General features: G+C 42.7%; 1 protein-coding gene across 1 annotated transcript in view; it reads right to left on the bottom strand.

Annotated features, from left to right (window-relative positions):
• The window catches only part of LOC123328868 (ATP-binding cassette sub-family C member 4), a gene marked incomplete in the record, with an annotated part of 1,148,417 nt that overhangs the window by 96,943 nt on the left and 1,036,144 nt on the right, over positions 1 to 15,330 (bottom strand). The window contains 4 exon segments of the mRNA XM_045162484.1: positions 3,394 to 3,537; positions 5,322 to 5,411; positions 7,677 to 7,778; positions 14,789 to 15,038. Coding sequence (XP_045018419.1) covers positions 3,394 to 3,537; positions 5,322 to 5,411; positions 7,677 to 7,778; positions 14,789 to 15,038 — 586 coding nt within the window.

Genomic DNA, 15,330 nt, shown 5'->3' with positions numbered 1-15,330 from the left:
CAGACTTTTGGACTCAGGTGAGAAGGTGATGGTGGGATAATTTGAGAGAATAGCATTGAAAATGTACAGTACCATAAGTAAAATAGATGACCAGTGCAAGTTTCATGCAGGAAGCAGGGCACCCAAAGCCAGTAATCTGGGGCAATCCAGTGGGATAGGGTGGGTAGGGAGGTGAGAGGGGGGTTCAGGATACGGGGGACACATGTATACCATGGCCGATTCATATTGATCTATGGCAAAAATCATCACAATATTATAATTATCTTCCAATTTAAATAAATATTTTTAAAAAATAAATGTTGCATTTTTATGGCTTTTACTCCAGGATGTGGAGGATGTAGGGGTAAGGAGAAATCTTTGTTATATTTATATGGATGGATAAATGGATGGAGAGGAAAAGGTTAGAATGATACCGATAGCAACCATTAACTGAAACTCTGGTTTGTTTACATTTCACAGGCATTTTCTCTAGTCTTTACAGTAACCCAACCTCCCCATTTAATAAGAATGGAAACTGAGACAAATATCTGGAGTTACTACCCAGGAACTGGTTCTCCAAAGTGAAAGTGAAAGTCGCTCAGTCTTGTCCGACTCTTTTCGACCCCATGGACTATAGTCCATGGAAATCTCCAGGCCACAATACTGAGTGGGTAGCCTTTCCCTTCTCCAGGGCATCTTCCCAAACCAGGGCTCGAACCGGATCTCCCACATTGCAGGTGGATTCTTTACCAGCTGAGCCACAAGGAAGCCCAAGAATACTGGAAGGGTAGCCTATCCCTTCTCCAGCAGACCTTCCCGACCTAGGAATCGAACTGGGGTCTCCTGCATTGCAGGTAGATTCTTTACCAACTGAGCTATGAGGGAAGCCTGGCCAAGCCTTTTCCACCACACATGCTGTCTCTGTGTCTACAGGCCAGACTAAATTCCAGGACGCTACTATTTCCTGTGATTGCCTTATGACCATCCTCTGATACCTGGAATCCAAAAGGAGACAGCCAGAGGCTCTCTTAACTTACTAGGTAGTTCTCAGGTATCATAAAGACCTTGCTGACCTCTTATTAACTGGAGTCATACATGACATTTCGAGCAGCACAACAAAACCTCCTGGAAACCCTCTGACCCATGTTCTCATTTTGCTGCAGAAACATCAGAGGTCCAGGCAGGTAATAGACATGTCCAGAAGTGGACAGCAGGCAAGTGATGAAGCTGGGGCCAGAACTCGCCTCTCCGCTACTTCTCCACTCTGGGCCTCCCCTTCCTGCCAAGGATGGGATGGGCTGAGAGGCCCAAACTCCATGTCCCAACTATGCACAAGAACAGGAAGCAGTCCATGTTTATAGAAACGTCACTCACATACAGTAGAATCACTGTGCAGCCAAGTTCTGCAGGTCCCCTTCCCCACCAGAGTCTGTGCTGCACACTTGCCCCAGGGAGGGTAAGCCCCAGAAACACTGCCCGTGTTACTGGTCCAGTCACCCCACGAGGCTGTGGCAAAGCAGCAGCTCCCTGGGATCTGAACTCGAGCTGCAAATGTAGAGATGAGTGTCTCATTGCTCCAGGCCTCAGTTATACTAACTATAAAGTGAGGAAGGGAGTATCGAAGACACTCATAAAGAATGAATAACTCATAAATCTAAATTATCTGTGTGCATGTGCACGTGTGAAAGACAGAAAAAGGCTTTGCACATGGACTCTTAATAAATGGGAGCTACTGTTCTCACTGTTCTACATTTGCCATCCCTTCTTTTCTTGCATGGAATCTACACCATTTAATAAAAATCTAGCTCATTCCTACTAATTTAACATCATTTCTGCAAACGCACAATCACCCATGAATAAGAACACAGAATAAAGAAACAAGCCCATTAAACAGGCCATTCTGTCTGTTCATATCATTGTAAAATGCTACTTATTTGATACAGGGCTTCCTAGCTGGCACTAGTGGTAAAGAATCCACCTGGCAATGCTGGAGACATAAGAGACAAGGGTTTGACCCCTAGGTCAGAAAGATCCCCTGCAGGAGGGCATGGCAACCCAACCCAGTATTCTTGCCTAGAGAATCCCATGGATAGATAAGCCTGCCAGGCTACAGTCCATAGGGCCGCAGAGTCGGACACAACTGAGGTAACTTAGCACGCACACGCTCACCTGATATAACCTATGATGTTCAAGTCATTTTTCGAGGAGAATTACCATTTCCTCACAAAGCAGGTTTGGAGTCTTCACCACCACACCTTTGAAGATCTGTCTCTGCCTTTTCCTCACAGTACAAGAGAATAGTGGGATTCCAGACTGCACTGAACAGAACCCAGGGGTGGGGGTGGTGGGGAGCCCTTTAACACTATTATTCACTGACTTTTATAACCCAAGAGAGTAACACAGTATTTAACGTTATTTACTTTTTTCCCTTTCTTTTTGCCAAATTGTATCTCCTATCAGTTTAGTTCTCATCATTTATTCACTAATCTTATTTAAATCCCAACATACAGTTAAACCTTTCATCTCATCATTTCTGTGAAACGCAATGCCATTTCTGAAATAATCTCCTCAGTGAAATGATGCAGTATTAAAAAGAAATGTTTAAGCATTCCAGTTTCCTTAAATGATAAATTACAAGTCAAAAATGAAGTGCAGAGAGACACTCACAGACTGAAAGGGAACAAGGAAGCATCAGCTAAGTACAGGGGCAGACCTTATGTGGGTTCAAACAGTGGTGAAGGAGATTTCTCACTGAGATGATCAAAAACATGAAAACACAGACTAGCAGATTGATGATATTCAGGTGAAATATATTTTTTCAGGTGAAATATAGTGATATTTTTGCCCCAAAGGGTTTACTATCTTTTAGAGAAACTAATGAAGTGTTTACAGATGAACTAATCTGAGGTCTAGGATCTGCTCCACAATACTCTGGGTGGGGGTGGGGCTGGCAGAGGGCAGGGGTAGAGATGCAGCAAGACTGGCCACCAGCTGATTCTGGCTGAAGCTGGGGGTGGTACATGAAGCGTTCATTACACTGTGCTCTCGTTTTGTAAATTTTTATAGCTTTCCATTAAAAAGTTAAAAGCTAATGAACTTCACAGAATGAAACAATCCCGCCCCACCCCGCCCCCCGCCCCCTCCCCCCGGCAAAGGTATTCCGTAAGTGTCATTATCCCGTAACATTAAAAGGACAGCATATGTAAATATGCCCGCATAAAACCCAGAAGACCAACTTCAAAATTAAGCAACATTCAAAAATCTTTCCATTGTTTTAAAAAGAACTTTTGACAAACCTTGTAGTTAAAATCAACACTATCATTATTTGAAATTCAAGTAAACGCAACTCAAACGTCATTACTCACCTTTTTCAAAGCACAAGCCTCTATTACTTTTTCATATCGTTCGTTTTCATATTTTCTTCCCAAATAAAATATTACTCTTCACAGTTCCTGGAAACAACCAGGGCTGCTGAGGCACATACGCGACCCTCCCGTGCACGTGGACCTGCCCCTGGCTCGGGGGCAGCTCCCCCAGCAGAGCACGTAACAGTGACGACTGAAACAGACAGCAACACACACATGTGAACCGGCAGCACTCAGGGCGGAACACACCCTGCAGTGCAGCCACCCCACCCTGTGCTTGATATAGGATAGAACCTTTTCCTTCAACAGGATAAGAACAGCCCTCGCAGTTGATTCAAAAAAAGAAAATAACACAAATGGTCAAGGAAAACAATGACTGATAAGGAATATATTAATAGTATAGTGAAGTCGCTTAGTCATGTCCAACTCTTTGTGACCCCATGGACTGTAGCCTGCCAGACTACTCTGTCCATGGGATTTTCCAGGTTACAATACTGGAGTGGGCTGCCATTTCCTTCTCCAGGAGATCTTCCCAACCCAGGGATCGAACCTGGGTCTCCCACACTGCAGGCAGACTTTACCATATGAGCCACCAGGGAATATAGTATAACCACAGTATAAACAATCTACTCTGCCCAAGTATCCTTCAAATGAAGTTCTACTCAGGAAAGAGTAATTAAGAATGTTAACATCATTCTCTAACAGAGCAGCCCAGCAGAATGTGTATTTTCTATATCTGATGTTTAATTTAGTTGCTCCTGCATCTGGGTATCTTTTACTTGACAAACACTTGTTCTTAAAAAGCTATGTGTGAAGAATATATCAAAAGATGACTAACTGAAAGAACTCTGCAGTGGGCTGTGTCTGCAGAGCAAAAGTCTATCATAGAGGAGATCAGCACCCTTTCATGTACACACTCCCACATTTTTAAAAATAATTTTATTTATCTTGAGTTCTTTTATTTATTTTTCATTTATTTTTTACAATGTTGTATTGGTTTCTGCTGTACCACAATTCTAATTTTATTTATTTTTGTTTGCACTGGGCCTTCATTGCAGTGCATGGGTTTTCTGGTTAAGGAGCACAGGCTCTAGTGGGCAGGCTTCAGCAGCTGCAGCCCGTGGGCTCAGCAGTTGCAGCTCCCAGGCTCCAGAGCACAGACCCAAGAGTTGTGGTGCACGGGCTTAGTTGCTCCACATGTGGGATCTTCCCAGACCAGGGATCAAACCTGTGTCTCCTGCATTGGCAGGTGGACTCTTATACCACTGAGCCAGCAGGGAACCCCATATCCCACATTTAGATTTCTGTATTTTGTTGTTTGTTTGTTGTTTGTTGGTGTTTTGTTCTTTGTTGTGCATGTGCACATTTCCTTCAGATCTTCAACATCACAGAGACGTGGTATGTATCCACACCATCAGAGTGCTCACGACACTAGGCTGAAATAATATGGCTGCATGCCTGTCTCGCCCCGGAACCTGGTTGCCTCTGAAAGGCAGAGAGTCGGGGTCTTGCTCACGTCTGTATCTTTATCTCCAGCACGTGGCTGCACATTCACTGCACGTGCACCAACAAGATCACATCAAGTCACAGGAGGAAATACTCAAAGTTTCTGGGAAGAGCTTTATGACCTCCAGACTTCCTGGAGGGGCCACAAGATGAAAAGGAGTCCTCATTGTCTCTGTCCATGCTGAACAGCTGTCACATAAACAGTTTTCTTCACTGAGACATCCAAATTCCCCACAAGCGTTTTGCAACTGGGCCATGTGAAGCACCAAGAAGGAAAAGACAATGTGCATTTATCCTGATTTATTTGCCACAGAACCTTCTTGTAAAATGAGTATTTCATGGAAACACTAGAGAAACACTGTTCTATACACACTCAATTCAAACTGAGTCACACTCGGCTCTGGGCTCCACTCTGAGGATTGAACAGGGGCTGTGGAGTTTCATCAAGCTGACAAAGGCATCACAGCTTACCTTTCCTGCGCCCACAGGTCCAACCACAGCTAACAGTTCACCAGGTCTGACAGTAAAGGAAAGGTCTTGTAGGGTTGGGGTCTCTGATGCCTACAAATTAAAGTTTATAAAAAGGTACCCATTTTAATAAAGTAACACAAATTGTTTTACAAAGGGGAAAAGATAACAATAGTCAACATAACTGATATGCAAAATATAACCCACATTTTTCTCTTTCCTGTTTTAAGATATTGTGTCCTGGAGGTCTCTTCATCAAATCTTATCTCTTTGGGGATTTGAGGCAGCTTTAGCTAACTTTAGGAAGGTTCCTTCTTTGACTAGATTCCCATACGGACAGAGGAACGTTCCAACTACCACACAGTTGCGCTCATTTCACGTGCTAGCAAAGTAATGTTCAAAATCCTTCAACCTAGGCTTCAGCAGTACATGAACAGAGGACTTCTAGGTGTGTAACCTGGGTTTAGAAAAGACAGAGGAACCAGAGATCAAATTGCTGACATTTGTTGGATCACAGAAAAATCAAGAGAACTTCAGAGAATATCTACTTCTGCTTCATTGACTATGCTAAAGCCTTTGACTCTGTGGATCACAACAAACTGTGGAAAATTTATAAACAGATGGGAATACCAGATCATGTTACCTGTCACCTGAGAAACCTGTATGCAAGTCAAGAGGAAACAGTTAGGACGAGACGAATAACAGACTGGTTCCAAATTGGGAAAGGAGTACGTCAGGGCTGTATATTGTCACCCTGCTAATTTAACTTTTATGCAGACTACATGACGCAAAATGCCAGGCCAGATGAAACACAAAATGGAATCTAGAATTCTGGCAGAATATCAACAATCTCAAACATGCAGGTGATACCACTCTAATGGCAGAAAGTGAAGAGGAACTAAAGAGCCTCTTGATGAAGGTGAAAGAGGAGAGTGAAAAAGCTGGCTTAAAATTCAACATTCTCAAATCTAAGATCATGGAATCTGGTTTCATCACTTCATGGCAAATAGAAAGGGAGGAAGTGGAAACAGTGGCAGATTTTATTTTCTTGTGCTGCAAAATCACTTCAGACAGTGACTGCAGACATGAAATTAAAAATGCTTGCTCCTTGGAAGAAAAGATATGATAAACCTAAACTGTGTATTAAAAGGCAGAGACATTACTTTGCCAACAAAGGTCCATATAGTTAAAGCTATGGTTGTTCCAGTAGTCATGTATGGATGTGAGAATTGGACCATAAAGAAGGCTGAGTGCAGAAGAATTGATCTTTTTAAACTGTGGTGTTGGAGAAGACTCTTAAGAGTCCCTTGGACAGCAAGAAGATCAAACCAGTCAATCCCAAAGAAAATCAATCTTTAATATTCATTGGAAGGAATGATGCTGAAGCTGAAGCTCCAATATTTTGTCCACCTGATGCAAAGAGCTGACTCATTGGAAAAGACCCTGATGCTGGGGAAGATTGAAAGTAGGAGGAGAATGGGATGACAGAGGATGGGATGGTTGGATGTTATCACTGACTCGATGGACCTAAGTTTGAACAAGCTCCAGGAGAATGGTGAAGGACAGGGAAGTTTGGCATGCTGCAGTTCTTGGAGTTGCAAAGAGCTGGACACTACTAAGCTACTGAACAACAACAACAACAGAAATACTGCAGTGGGTATCCATTCCCATGGACAGAGGCACCTGGTGGGCTATAGTCCATGGGGTCACAAAGACTAAGACACAGCTGAAGCGACTGACACTTCACACTTCAGCCTAGAATATTAGATCTGGGTTTTCTGGCTCAGCTGGTAAAGAATCTGCCTGCAATGTGGGAGACCTAGGTTTGATCCATGGGTTGGGAAGATCCCCTGGAGAAGGGAAAGGCTACCCACTCCAGTACTCTGCCCTAGAGATTTTCATGAACCGTATAGTCCATGGGGTCACAAAGAGTCGGACACAACTGACCAACTTTCACTTTTCAAGAAAAGATGTATTTATGTTCTATATCTTTTGTTTACGGTGATCCTATTGTATAGCACAGGGAATTATATTTAATACTCTGTAATAAAACATAATGAAAAATAAACTAAAAATTAAAAGAAGAATTTACATACATTAAGCTCAACATATGCTAATACATTGAAAGCTCTCTTGAAAATGAGAAAAAAAGCAACATGTCAAATGCCTCAGGCTGATTTTACACTTAATCTCCATTCTTTGTAAACCTTATTCCTGATTTCAAGAATTTTTATGACATATTCTCAGTAAATAAGAAAGTCATATTTTACAGTATGTGTAAAATCTCAAAATTCTCCAATAAATCTATATCACAGTTGTCTTTTAGCAGTCATGATTTTGGAATGAAAGGATTCTTACCTTTTCCCCAAAAGCAGTAAATGCCTGCACATCCACGATCGTTCTACCATCTGATGGCAGCTGAGGGTAGCACTGTGACGTCTCATCAAGTAACAGAAAGTTCTACAGAAAAAGGCAAAACATATATTGTTTATACTGCAAGAACAAAGCACACAAAAAACAATTGCTTCTCTGAAATTTGCAATAAAAATTTTATACAGCCTACGTATCATTTTATAGCTGTATTTTATTAGGTCTTGGTTCACCTAAGAAATAGTAAATAGTATATAGTATGTAATATACTATTATTATAGTATGTATACATCTAAGTATATAATACAGTATAGCATATATATATGTATATATAGTGTATGTGTATGTGTGTATGTGAGAGCGTGCATGTATAAAACAGATAATAAAGAATTCCAGGCCATGAGGCTATCTTTGCTACTTTCTCAACAAGTGTACTGGTTCCTTTCTAAGAAGAAAATATGGCTTCAAACTCCAATGCATTTAGAACCTGGACATTTCTATTGTTTTACTTCTGTGTTACCAACAATGAACAGGTGAGCTAGCAGGAAATTATTTCATAAGTATTAACTGAATCCCACCAGGTGCCAAGCACCATGCGACACTGCTAGGAACACAGAGAGGAAGGCCCTTCCCAGGCTGTCAGGAATCAGGTGGCACAGGACAGGCTGGGAACACAAGACCAACAACAGAGACTCCGAGTGCAAACCCTGTACACTCTGCTTTCCCCCTCATGTGCGTCAAATCCATATCACTGCTTGTCATTAACTATCACTTAAGTCATCATTCTAAAAAGAAAATGCTCTTAAGTTTCTACACCTTAAAAAATATTTTACCAGCATCTTTTCACAATCACTGTCTCTTCTCCTTAATCAGTGTCCTCTCTCCTCCACAGCAGGAATGGCTGCACCTACCACTTCTTATCCTCTACACTATTTAGCAGCTAATTGATGCAATGTAGCTGAACAAAACAAAGTTCTATGAACTGCTACACAGGACAAGTGAAAGTAAGTGAAGTCATTCAGTCGTGTCTGACTCTTTGCGACCCCATGGACTGTAGCCACCAAGCTCCTCTGTCCATGGGATATTCCAGGCAAGAATACTGGAGTGGGTTGCCATTTCCTTCTCTAGGAGATCTTCCTGACCCAGGAATTGAACCCAGGTCTTCTGCATTGTAAGCAGACACTTTACGGTCTGAGCCACCAGGGAAGTCTCACATAGGACAAACACACACAAGAAAACTCCCTCTGGCCTTGCAAATCCTTAACATAATTCTATGAGAAAAGCTAGAGTGGTAAAGATACTGAACAAACAATTCATACCACTCCCACTCTTCAAGGCCCCCAAACTGTGAACATGTTGCAGAGACTACTGGCTGTGCTCAAAATCTGCTCTCATTCTTCGGTGGTTAACAAACCCTGGATATTAGCTGACACATGGCAGCCTGAAAGAGGCCCTCTGTCTCCAGCCTCTGGAGCAGATAGATGTAGCCATGTGACTAAAGCCAGGTCAGTGGAAACCAACAATAACCAGGACCTTCCTCTACCCTACAACCCGGGCCTTGGAGGCTGCCAGCTGGATCAAGGTCACATGCGGTGAAGTAACAAGAAAGAGTCTGGGTCCCTAACACCATGGAGAATCACACTAGCCTTGGGACTTGTTATCGGGTAAATTATATCCCCACAAAAAAAGATATGCTGAAGTCCTAATCCCAACTACCTGAAAATGTGACTTTATTTGGAAATTCAGTTGTTGTAAATGTAATCAATTAAGGTAAGATCACAGTGGAGTAGGGTGGGCTCTGAATCCAATATGATCAGTGTCCTTAAGAGAGATGCTGAGACAGATATACAAAAACACACACACACACAAAAAGCTACCTGATGATGGAGACAGAGGCTAGAATGATGGCATTTACAAGTGAAGGAATGCCAAGATTTGTCTGTAACCACTCAAAGCTAACAGAGGCAAGAAAGGATGCTCCCTTATCTAATTCAGAGGGATTCTGACCCTCCTGACACCTTGGTTTCAGACTTCTAGCCTCCAGGATGGTTAAACAATACATTCCTGTGGTTTCAGCCCACCTGGTTTGTGGTAATTTGTAATGGTAGCAGCAGGAATCTCATACAGAACTTTATAAGGATTTTTGCATGAGAGAAAAACACATGACCTGTGTAATCAGCTTTAAATGGGTAACTCTGGCACCCACAGGCAAACTGAATTCTTACCAACAAAGGGTCAACTGAAACAAGCATGTGAGGATGTTTGAGAAAGAAAACAACACACAAATAGTAATCTACTACCTTAAACAACATAAAGACTCTTCAAGTCCTTGACACCCCGTCTATCATGCCTCAGAGCCATAAATGTGATTGTAAAACTTCTACTTCAAAAGAAAAACGGGTAAAAACTGAACGTGAAAACCCTTGTGCAGGAAAAGAAAGACAGGATCCTTGCATTTCTCTCAAAGACAGCTGGCGGGAGACTTGATCCTCTCATTCCCTCCTCCTCTCATCCAGGCTCACAGAGAACCTAATACTAGGCAAAGCTACTTCTGTCCACACCAAACCCATGTCCAGCAGGAGGCAAGATGAACAGGTAGTGGTCTGAGGACTTCTCTGCAGGCTCTCAACCACTGCAGCCCGAGTCCTCTCTCCACACCACTTCTCCCATCGTCAGCCATGTGGGAGCTCTCATCTGTTCTACCACAGCTTATCTCTTTCCCAATTCTTCTTTCCTCTCAAAACAATATAATTTCAGAATCTCACTCACTAATTAATCATTTCAAACATTGATACTTTTCTTTTTCTGATTCCTTCCCGAGATTTCCCCAACACCAGCAAACTGACCCCAAACACAACACTCCTTCCTGATCTCTCTACAGCACCTCCAAGAGTGTTCACCACACTTAACGCCCCCAGTGACTAACCAGCACCAAAGTCCACACTCCCCAGGTGACCTCTACTCGGACACCCTGAGTCCTGACCCCATCTTTCCTTCTGGCCCATCTCAAATACTAACCTTACTGGGAACCATCTCAGCACATCCCCAGCTGGTACTGCCCTCCCTACCTCTGAATCCCCAGAGGAATATTAAGCTACATAGAGGGGAGACACTATGTCATTTATGCACTTATATAGTCCCAACTCTAGCTAAGACTGAGTCCTACACAATCAGATTGTATGGTTGTTCAAATGAGTCCAACCACTGTAGCATGGCTACAGCCTTACATAGTCAAAGCTAACACAGCAACAAGAAAAATGTTATGAGAGAGGCTGGGACCCAGGGTCCTTTATAGGAGCGCTTGCACCTGGACAAACATCTCCTTGAGCAACAAAATACAAAGAAATTGTAAGGGATTAAACATAACTGCACACACGCAAAGGCAATTACGAACAATAAGATACAAAAACCCCACAAGCCAACTGCCATTTCTGAGCTGCCGGGAGCAAATGCAGGGAACTGTGTGTGATCTTAGCACACGGCACCTACAAGACGGTGGGCAAACCACTTAAGTCACCCCTCTGGCTCAAACCACCAAACCTCCCCTATCCTCACCCCTCTTAAGGAACCAGCCCGCCCTTCTCAAAGAGTCAACGGGGCATCAGTTTTTTGTTTTCATACTTTGTGATGCAGCATAAGCCTCAAAAAGCCTTGCTTGAATTTCTCATCTGGCATATATCAATTTCTATTAATTAAAAAGACCAAGGACCATGGAGAGTAATGTATATGTTATATACCTTGTCTACACAGAATCAGATACAATTTCAGCGTAAGTGTGTCACCAAGACATCAACACTCAATGTGTGTACATTAGAACAGAAATTCCCACTTCCAAACAAAAAAGGTGCTTGAAGTGCTGGCAGGATTTTTCTCCAGGACTCACTCTGATGAAAAAGCTGAAATTAAATGGCCATTAGAGCCATGAAGTGCAAACCCAGAACAGGTTATGCAGGAAAGTATCCACATCAGAACTGCAGCCAAAAAGACTGACTTCCCAGTGGTGGTAATGAAAAACCTAAAGCTGCTCTGTGAATAAGATAACCTCAGAGACACATTTTACTGGATGCAAAAGTCACTGAAAACTTTTAGCGCTTTGAAGTTAAAGTCTTTCACAATCCTATGGGAGTCATTCAGTGCCAAGACCATGGGTCTGCCTTCATCACTTAGAGAAAAATAGACTTCTTGGGCTGATGAGGTCATAGTAAATCATTCATTTTCACAGAGACAATTTAATCTTCATTTTAAATAGAAATAATTGAGCACCTACTGGTGCAAGGCCCTTGTTTTCATGATAAAAATTATTTCAGTTCAGTTCAGTCACTCAGTCATGTCCAACTCTTTGTGACCCCATGAATTGCAGCACGCCAGGCCTCCCTGTCCATCACCAACTCCCGGAGTTCACCCAAACTCATGTCCATCGAGTCAGTGATGCCATCCAGCCATCTCATCCTCTGTCGTCCCCTTCTCCTCCTGCCCCCAATCCCTCCCAGCATCAGGGTCTTTTCCAATGAGTCAACTCTTCACATGAGGTAGCCAAAGTATTGGAGTTTCAGCTTTAGCATCAGTCCTTCCAAAGAACACCCAGGACTAATCTCCTTCAGAATGGACTAGTTGGATCTCCTTGCAGTCCAAGGGACTCTCAAGAGTCTGCTCCAACACCACAGTTCAAAAGCATCAATTCTTCGGCACTCAGCTTGCTTCACAGTCCAACTCTCAGATCCATACCCCTGACTATTTAGGGACAGTTAGTTTAAAAAAGGAGACAACAGGCATGGTGGGAATCACACATTTGAAAAGATAAAGGCAGCTAGAGAGAGGCTTAGACACGAAGTAAAAGAAGAACAGGAACAAAAATGCAGAGATCAGAAATCAACAATAAAACATCTTTGGTGGAAAAAATCCACTTTTAAACACAGAGAACTAAGTGAATCTGAGGCCATGCTTCCTGCCCAGGGAACAGGGACTTCTCAGCAAGTTCCTCCCCTCCCAGACCAGAGAGGAATCCAAGTCACCCCAGGACTGTGCCCAGTCACTGCCTAGACATTCCAGTCAGCACAAGAGATGCAATTTGTTTGCATCTCCTGCTTTTAGACATTTGAATCGTCCTGCAGCTATCACTGCATGGCAAGGGCCTGTGTTGCTGCTATTAATACTACTACCGATAAATGAGCACGGATCTTCAGTTCAGTTCAGTCGCTCCGTCGTGTCCGACTCTTTGTGACCCCATGGACTGCAAAACACCAGGCCTCATTGTCCATCAACAACTCCCAGGGTTTACCCAAACCCATGTTCATGGAGTCGGTGATGCCATTCAACCAGCTTGTTCTCTGTCATCCCCTTCTCCTCCCGCCTTCAATCTTTCCCAGCAGCAGGGTCTTTTCAAATGAGTCAGCTCTTCACATCAGGTGCCCAAAGTATTGGAGTCTCAGCTTCAACATCAGTCCTTCCAATGAAGACTCAGAACTGATCTCCTTTAGGATGGACTTGTTGGATCTCCTAGGTATACAAGGGACTCTCAAGAGTCTTCAACACCACAGTTCAAAATAATCTATTCTTCAGTGCTCAACTTTCTTCACAGTCCAAATCTCACAACCATACATGACTACTGGAAAAACCAAAGCCTTGACTAGATGGAACTTTGTTGGCAAAGTAATGTCCCTGCTTTCTAATATGCTATCTAGGTTGGTCATAACTTTCCTTTCAAGGAGCAAACGTCTTTTAATTTCATGGCTGAGTCACCATCTGCAGTGATTTTGGAGTCCCCCAAAAAATAAAGTCTGACACTGTTTCCACTGTTTCCCCATCTATTTGCCATGAAGTGATGGGACCAGATGCCATGATCTTAGTTTTCTGAATGTTGATCTTTAAGCCAACTTTCTCACTCTCCTCCTTCACTTTCATCAAGAGGCTCTTTAGTTCTTCTTCACTTTCTGCCATAAGGGTGGTGTCATCTGCATATCTGAGGTTATTGATATTTCTCCCTGCAATCTTGATTCCAGCTTCTGCTTCATCCAGCCCAGCATTATTCAGGATGTACTCTGCGTGTAAGTTAAATAAGCAGGCTGACAATATATAGCCTTGAAATATTCCTTTTCCTATTTGGAACCAATCTATTGTTCCATGTCCAGTTCTAACTGTTGCTTCCTGACCTGCATATAGGTTTCTCAGGAGGCAGGTCAGATGGTCTGGTATTCCCATCTCTTTCAGAATTTTCCACAGTTTATTCTGATCCACACAGTCAAAGGCTTTAGCATAGTCAATAAAGCAGAAATCGATCTTTTTCTGGAGCGATCTTGCTTCTTTGATGATCCAGCAGATGTTGGCAATTTTATCTCTGGTTCCTCTTCCTTTTCTAAAACCAGCATGAACATCTGGAAGTTCAAGGTTCATGTACTGTTGAAGCCTGGCTTAGAGAATTTTGAGCATTACTTTAGTAGCCTGTGAGATGAGTGCAATTGTGCAGTAGTTTGAACATTCTTTGGCATTGCTTTTCTTTGGGAGTGGAATGAAACCTGACCTTTTCCAGTCCTGTGGCCACTGCTGAGTTTTCCAAATTTACTGGCATATTGAGTGCAGCACTTTCACAGCATCATCTTTAGGATTTGAAATATCTCAGCTGGAATTCCATCACCTCCACTAGCTTTATTCATAGTGATGCTTCCTTCAAGTGGCCTTAGCCCACTTGACTTCGCATTCTAGGATGTCTGGCTCTAGGTGAGTGATCACCCCATCTTGATTATCTGGGTCATGAAGATCTTTTTGCACAGTTCTTCTGTGTATTCTTGCCACTTCTTAATATCTTCTGCTTCTATTAGGTCCATACCATTTCTGTCCTTTATTGTGCCCATCTTTGCATGAAATGTTCCCTTGGTATCTCTAATCTTCTTGAATAAATCTCTAGTCTTTCCCATTCATGGATCTTATGATACTTTTAACACACTTTACCTAAGAAAAGAGGGAAAAACGTACACTTTGGAAAGACTGCCAGCTTGGCACTGAAAGAGTTGAATCTTACCTAACTGGCACACAGTGACACCATATAAAGGAAGTATTTTAGGTCAAATCCGCCTATAACTTTAAAAAGTTATTTTTCACCAAACCTTGATTCTTCGGATGCTGACAACAGCCTCTGACACCCTCTCGATGGCCATGGGGAAGTAGAGGGTGCTCGAGAACCGCAGAGCCTCGAACAGCGTCACCACCACAAACACTTGGCTGGCTGTGATCAGGTTGTCAAGGAGTTCATTGGCGATGAAGGTGACAAAAATCATGATTTTGCTCACAGCGAAAAATGTTGTCAAATTCATGCCCCTAAGGTAGGAACTTCTCAGAATCTTGGAAATTTCCTTTCTAGAAAAGAAAGTAGGACATAGGATTTAAAAAAAGCATCAACATACAAGACATGAATTCAGTGCCCCATGTGAGTAGCCCTTTTCTAGGGAGTAGACACAGATTAAAATAAACCATCCCTCACATCATGGAGACATTAGCATAGTCCACATCCAGGGGTCTGCCCAAACACCAGGACCACAGACTTCATAATCACTTCACTCTTTCAAGTAAGGGGAGGATTAAAGTCACACTTTTAAACATTTTGGGTCAATCAGACTAGGTTTGAACATTTATTCAACATTCATAATCA

Source organism: Bubalus bubalis, chromosome 13, assembly GCF_019923935.1.
Source record: "Bubalus bubalis isolate 160015118507 breed Murrah chromosome 13, NDDB_SH_1, whole genome shotgun sequence".
NCBI classification, from domain to species: Eukaryota; Metazoa; Chordata; class Mammalia; order Artiodactyla; family Bovidae; genus Bubalus; species Bubalus bubalis.
Note: the sequence above shows the minus strand (reverse complement) of the source record. Positions and strands in the feature narration are given on the sequence as shown.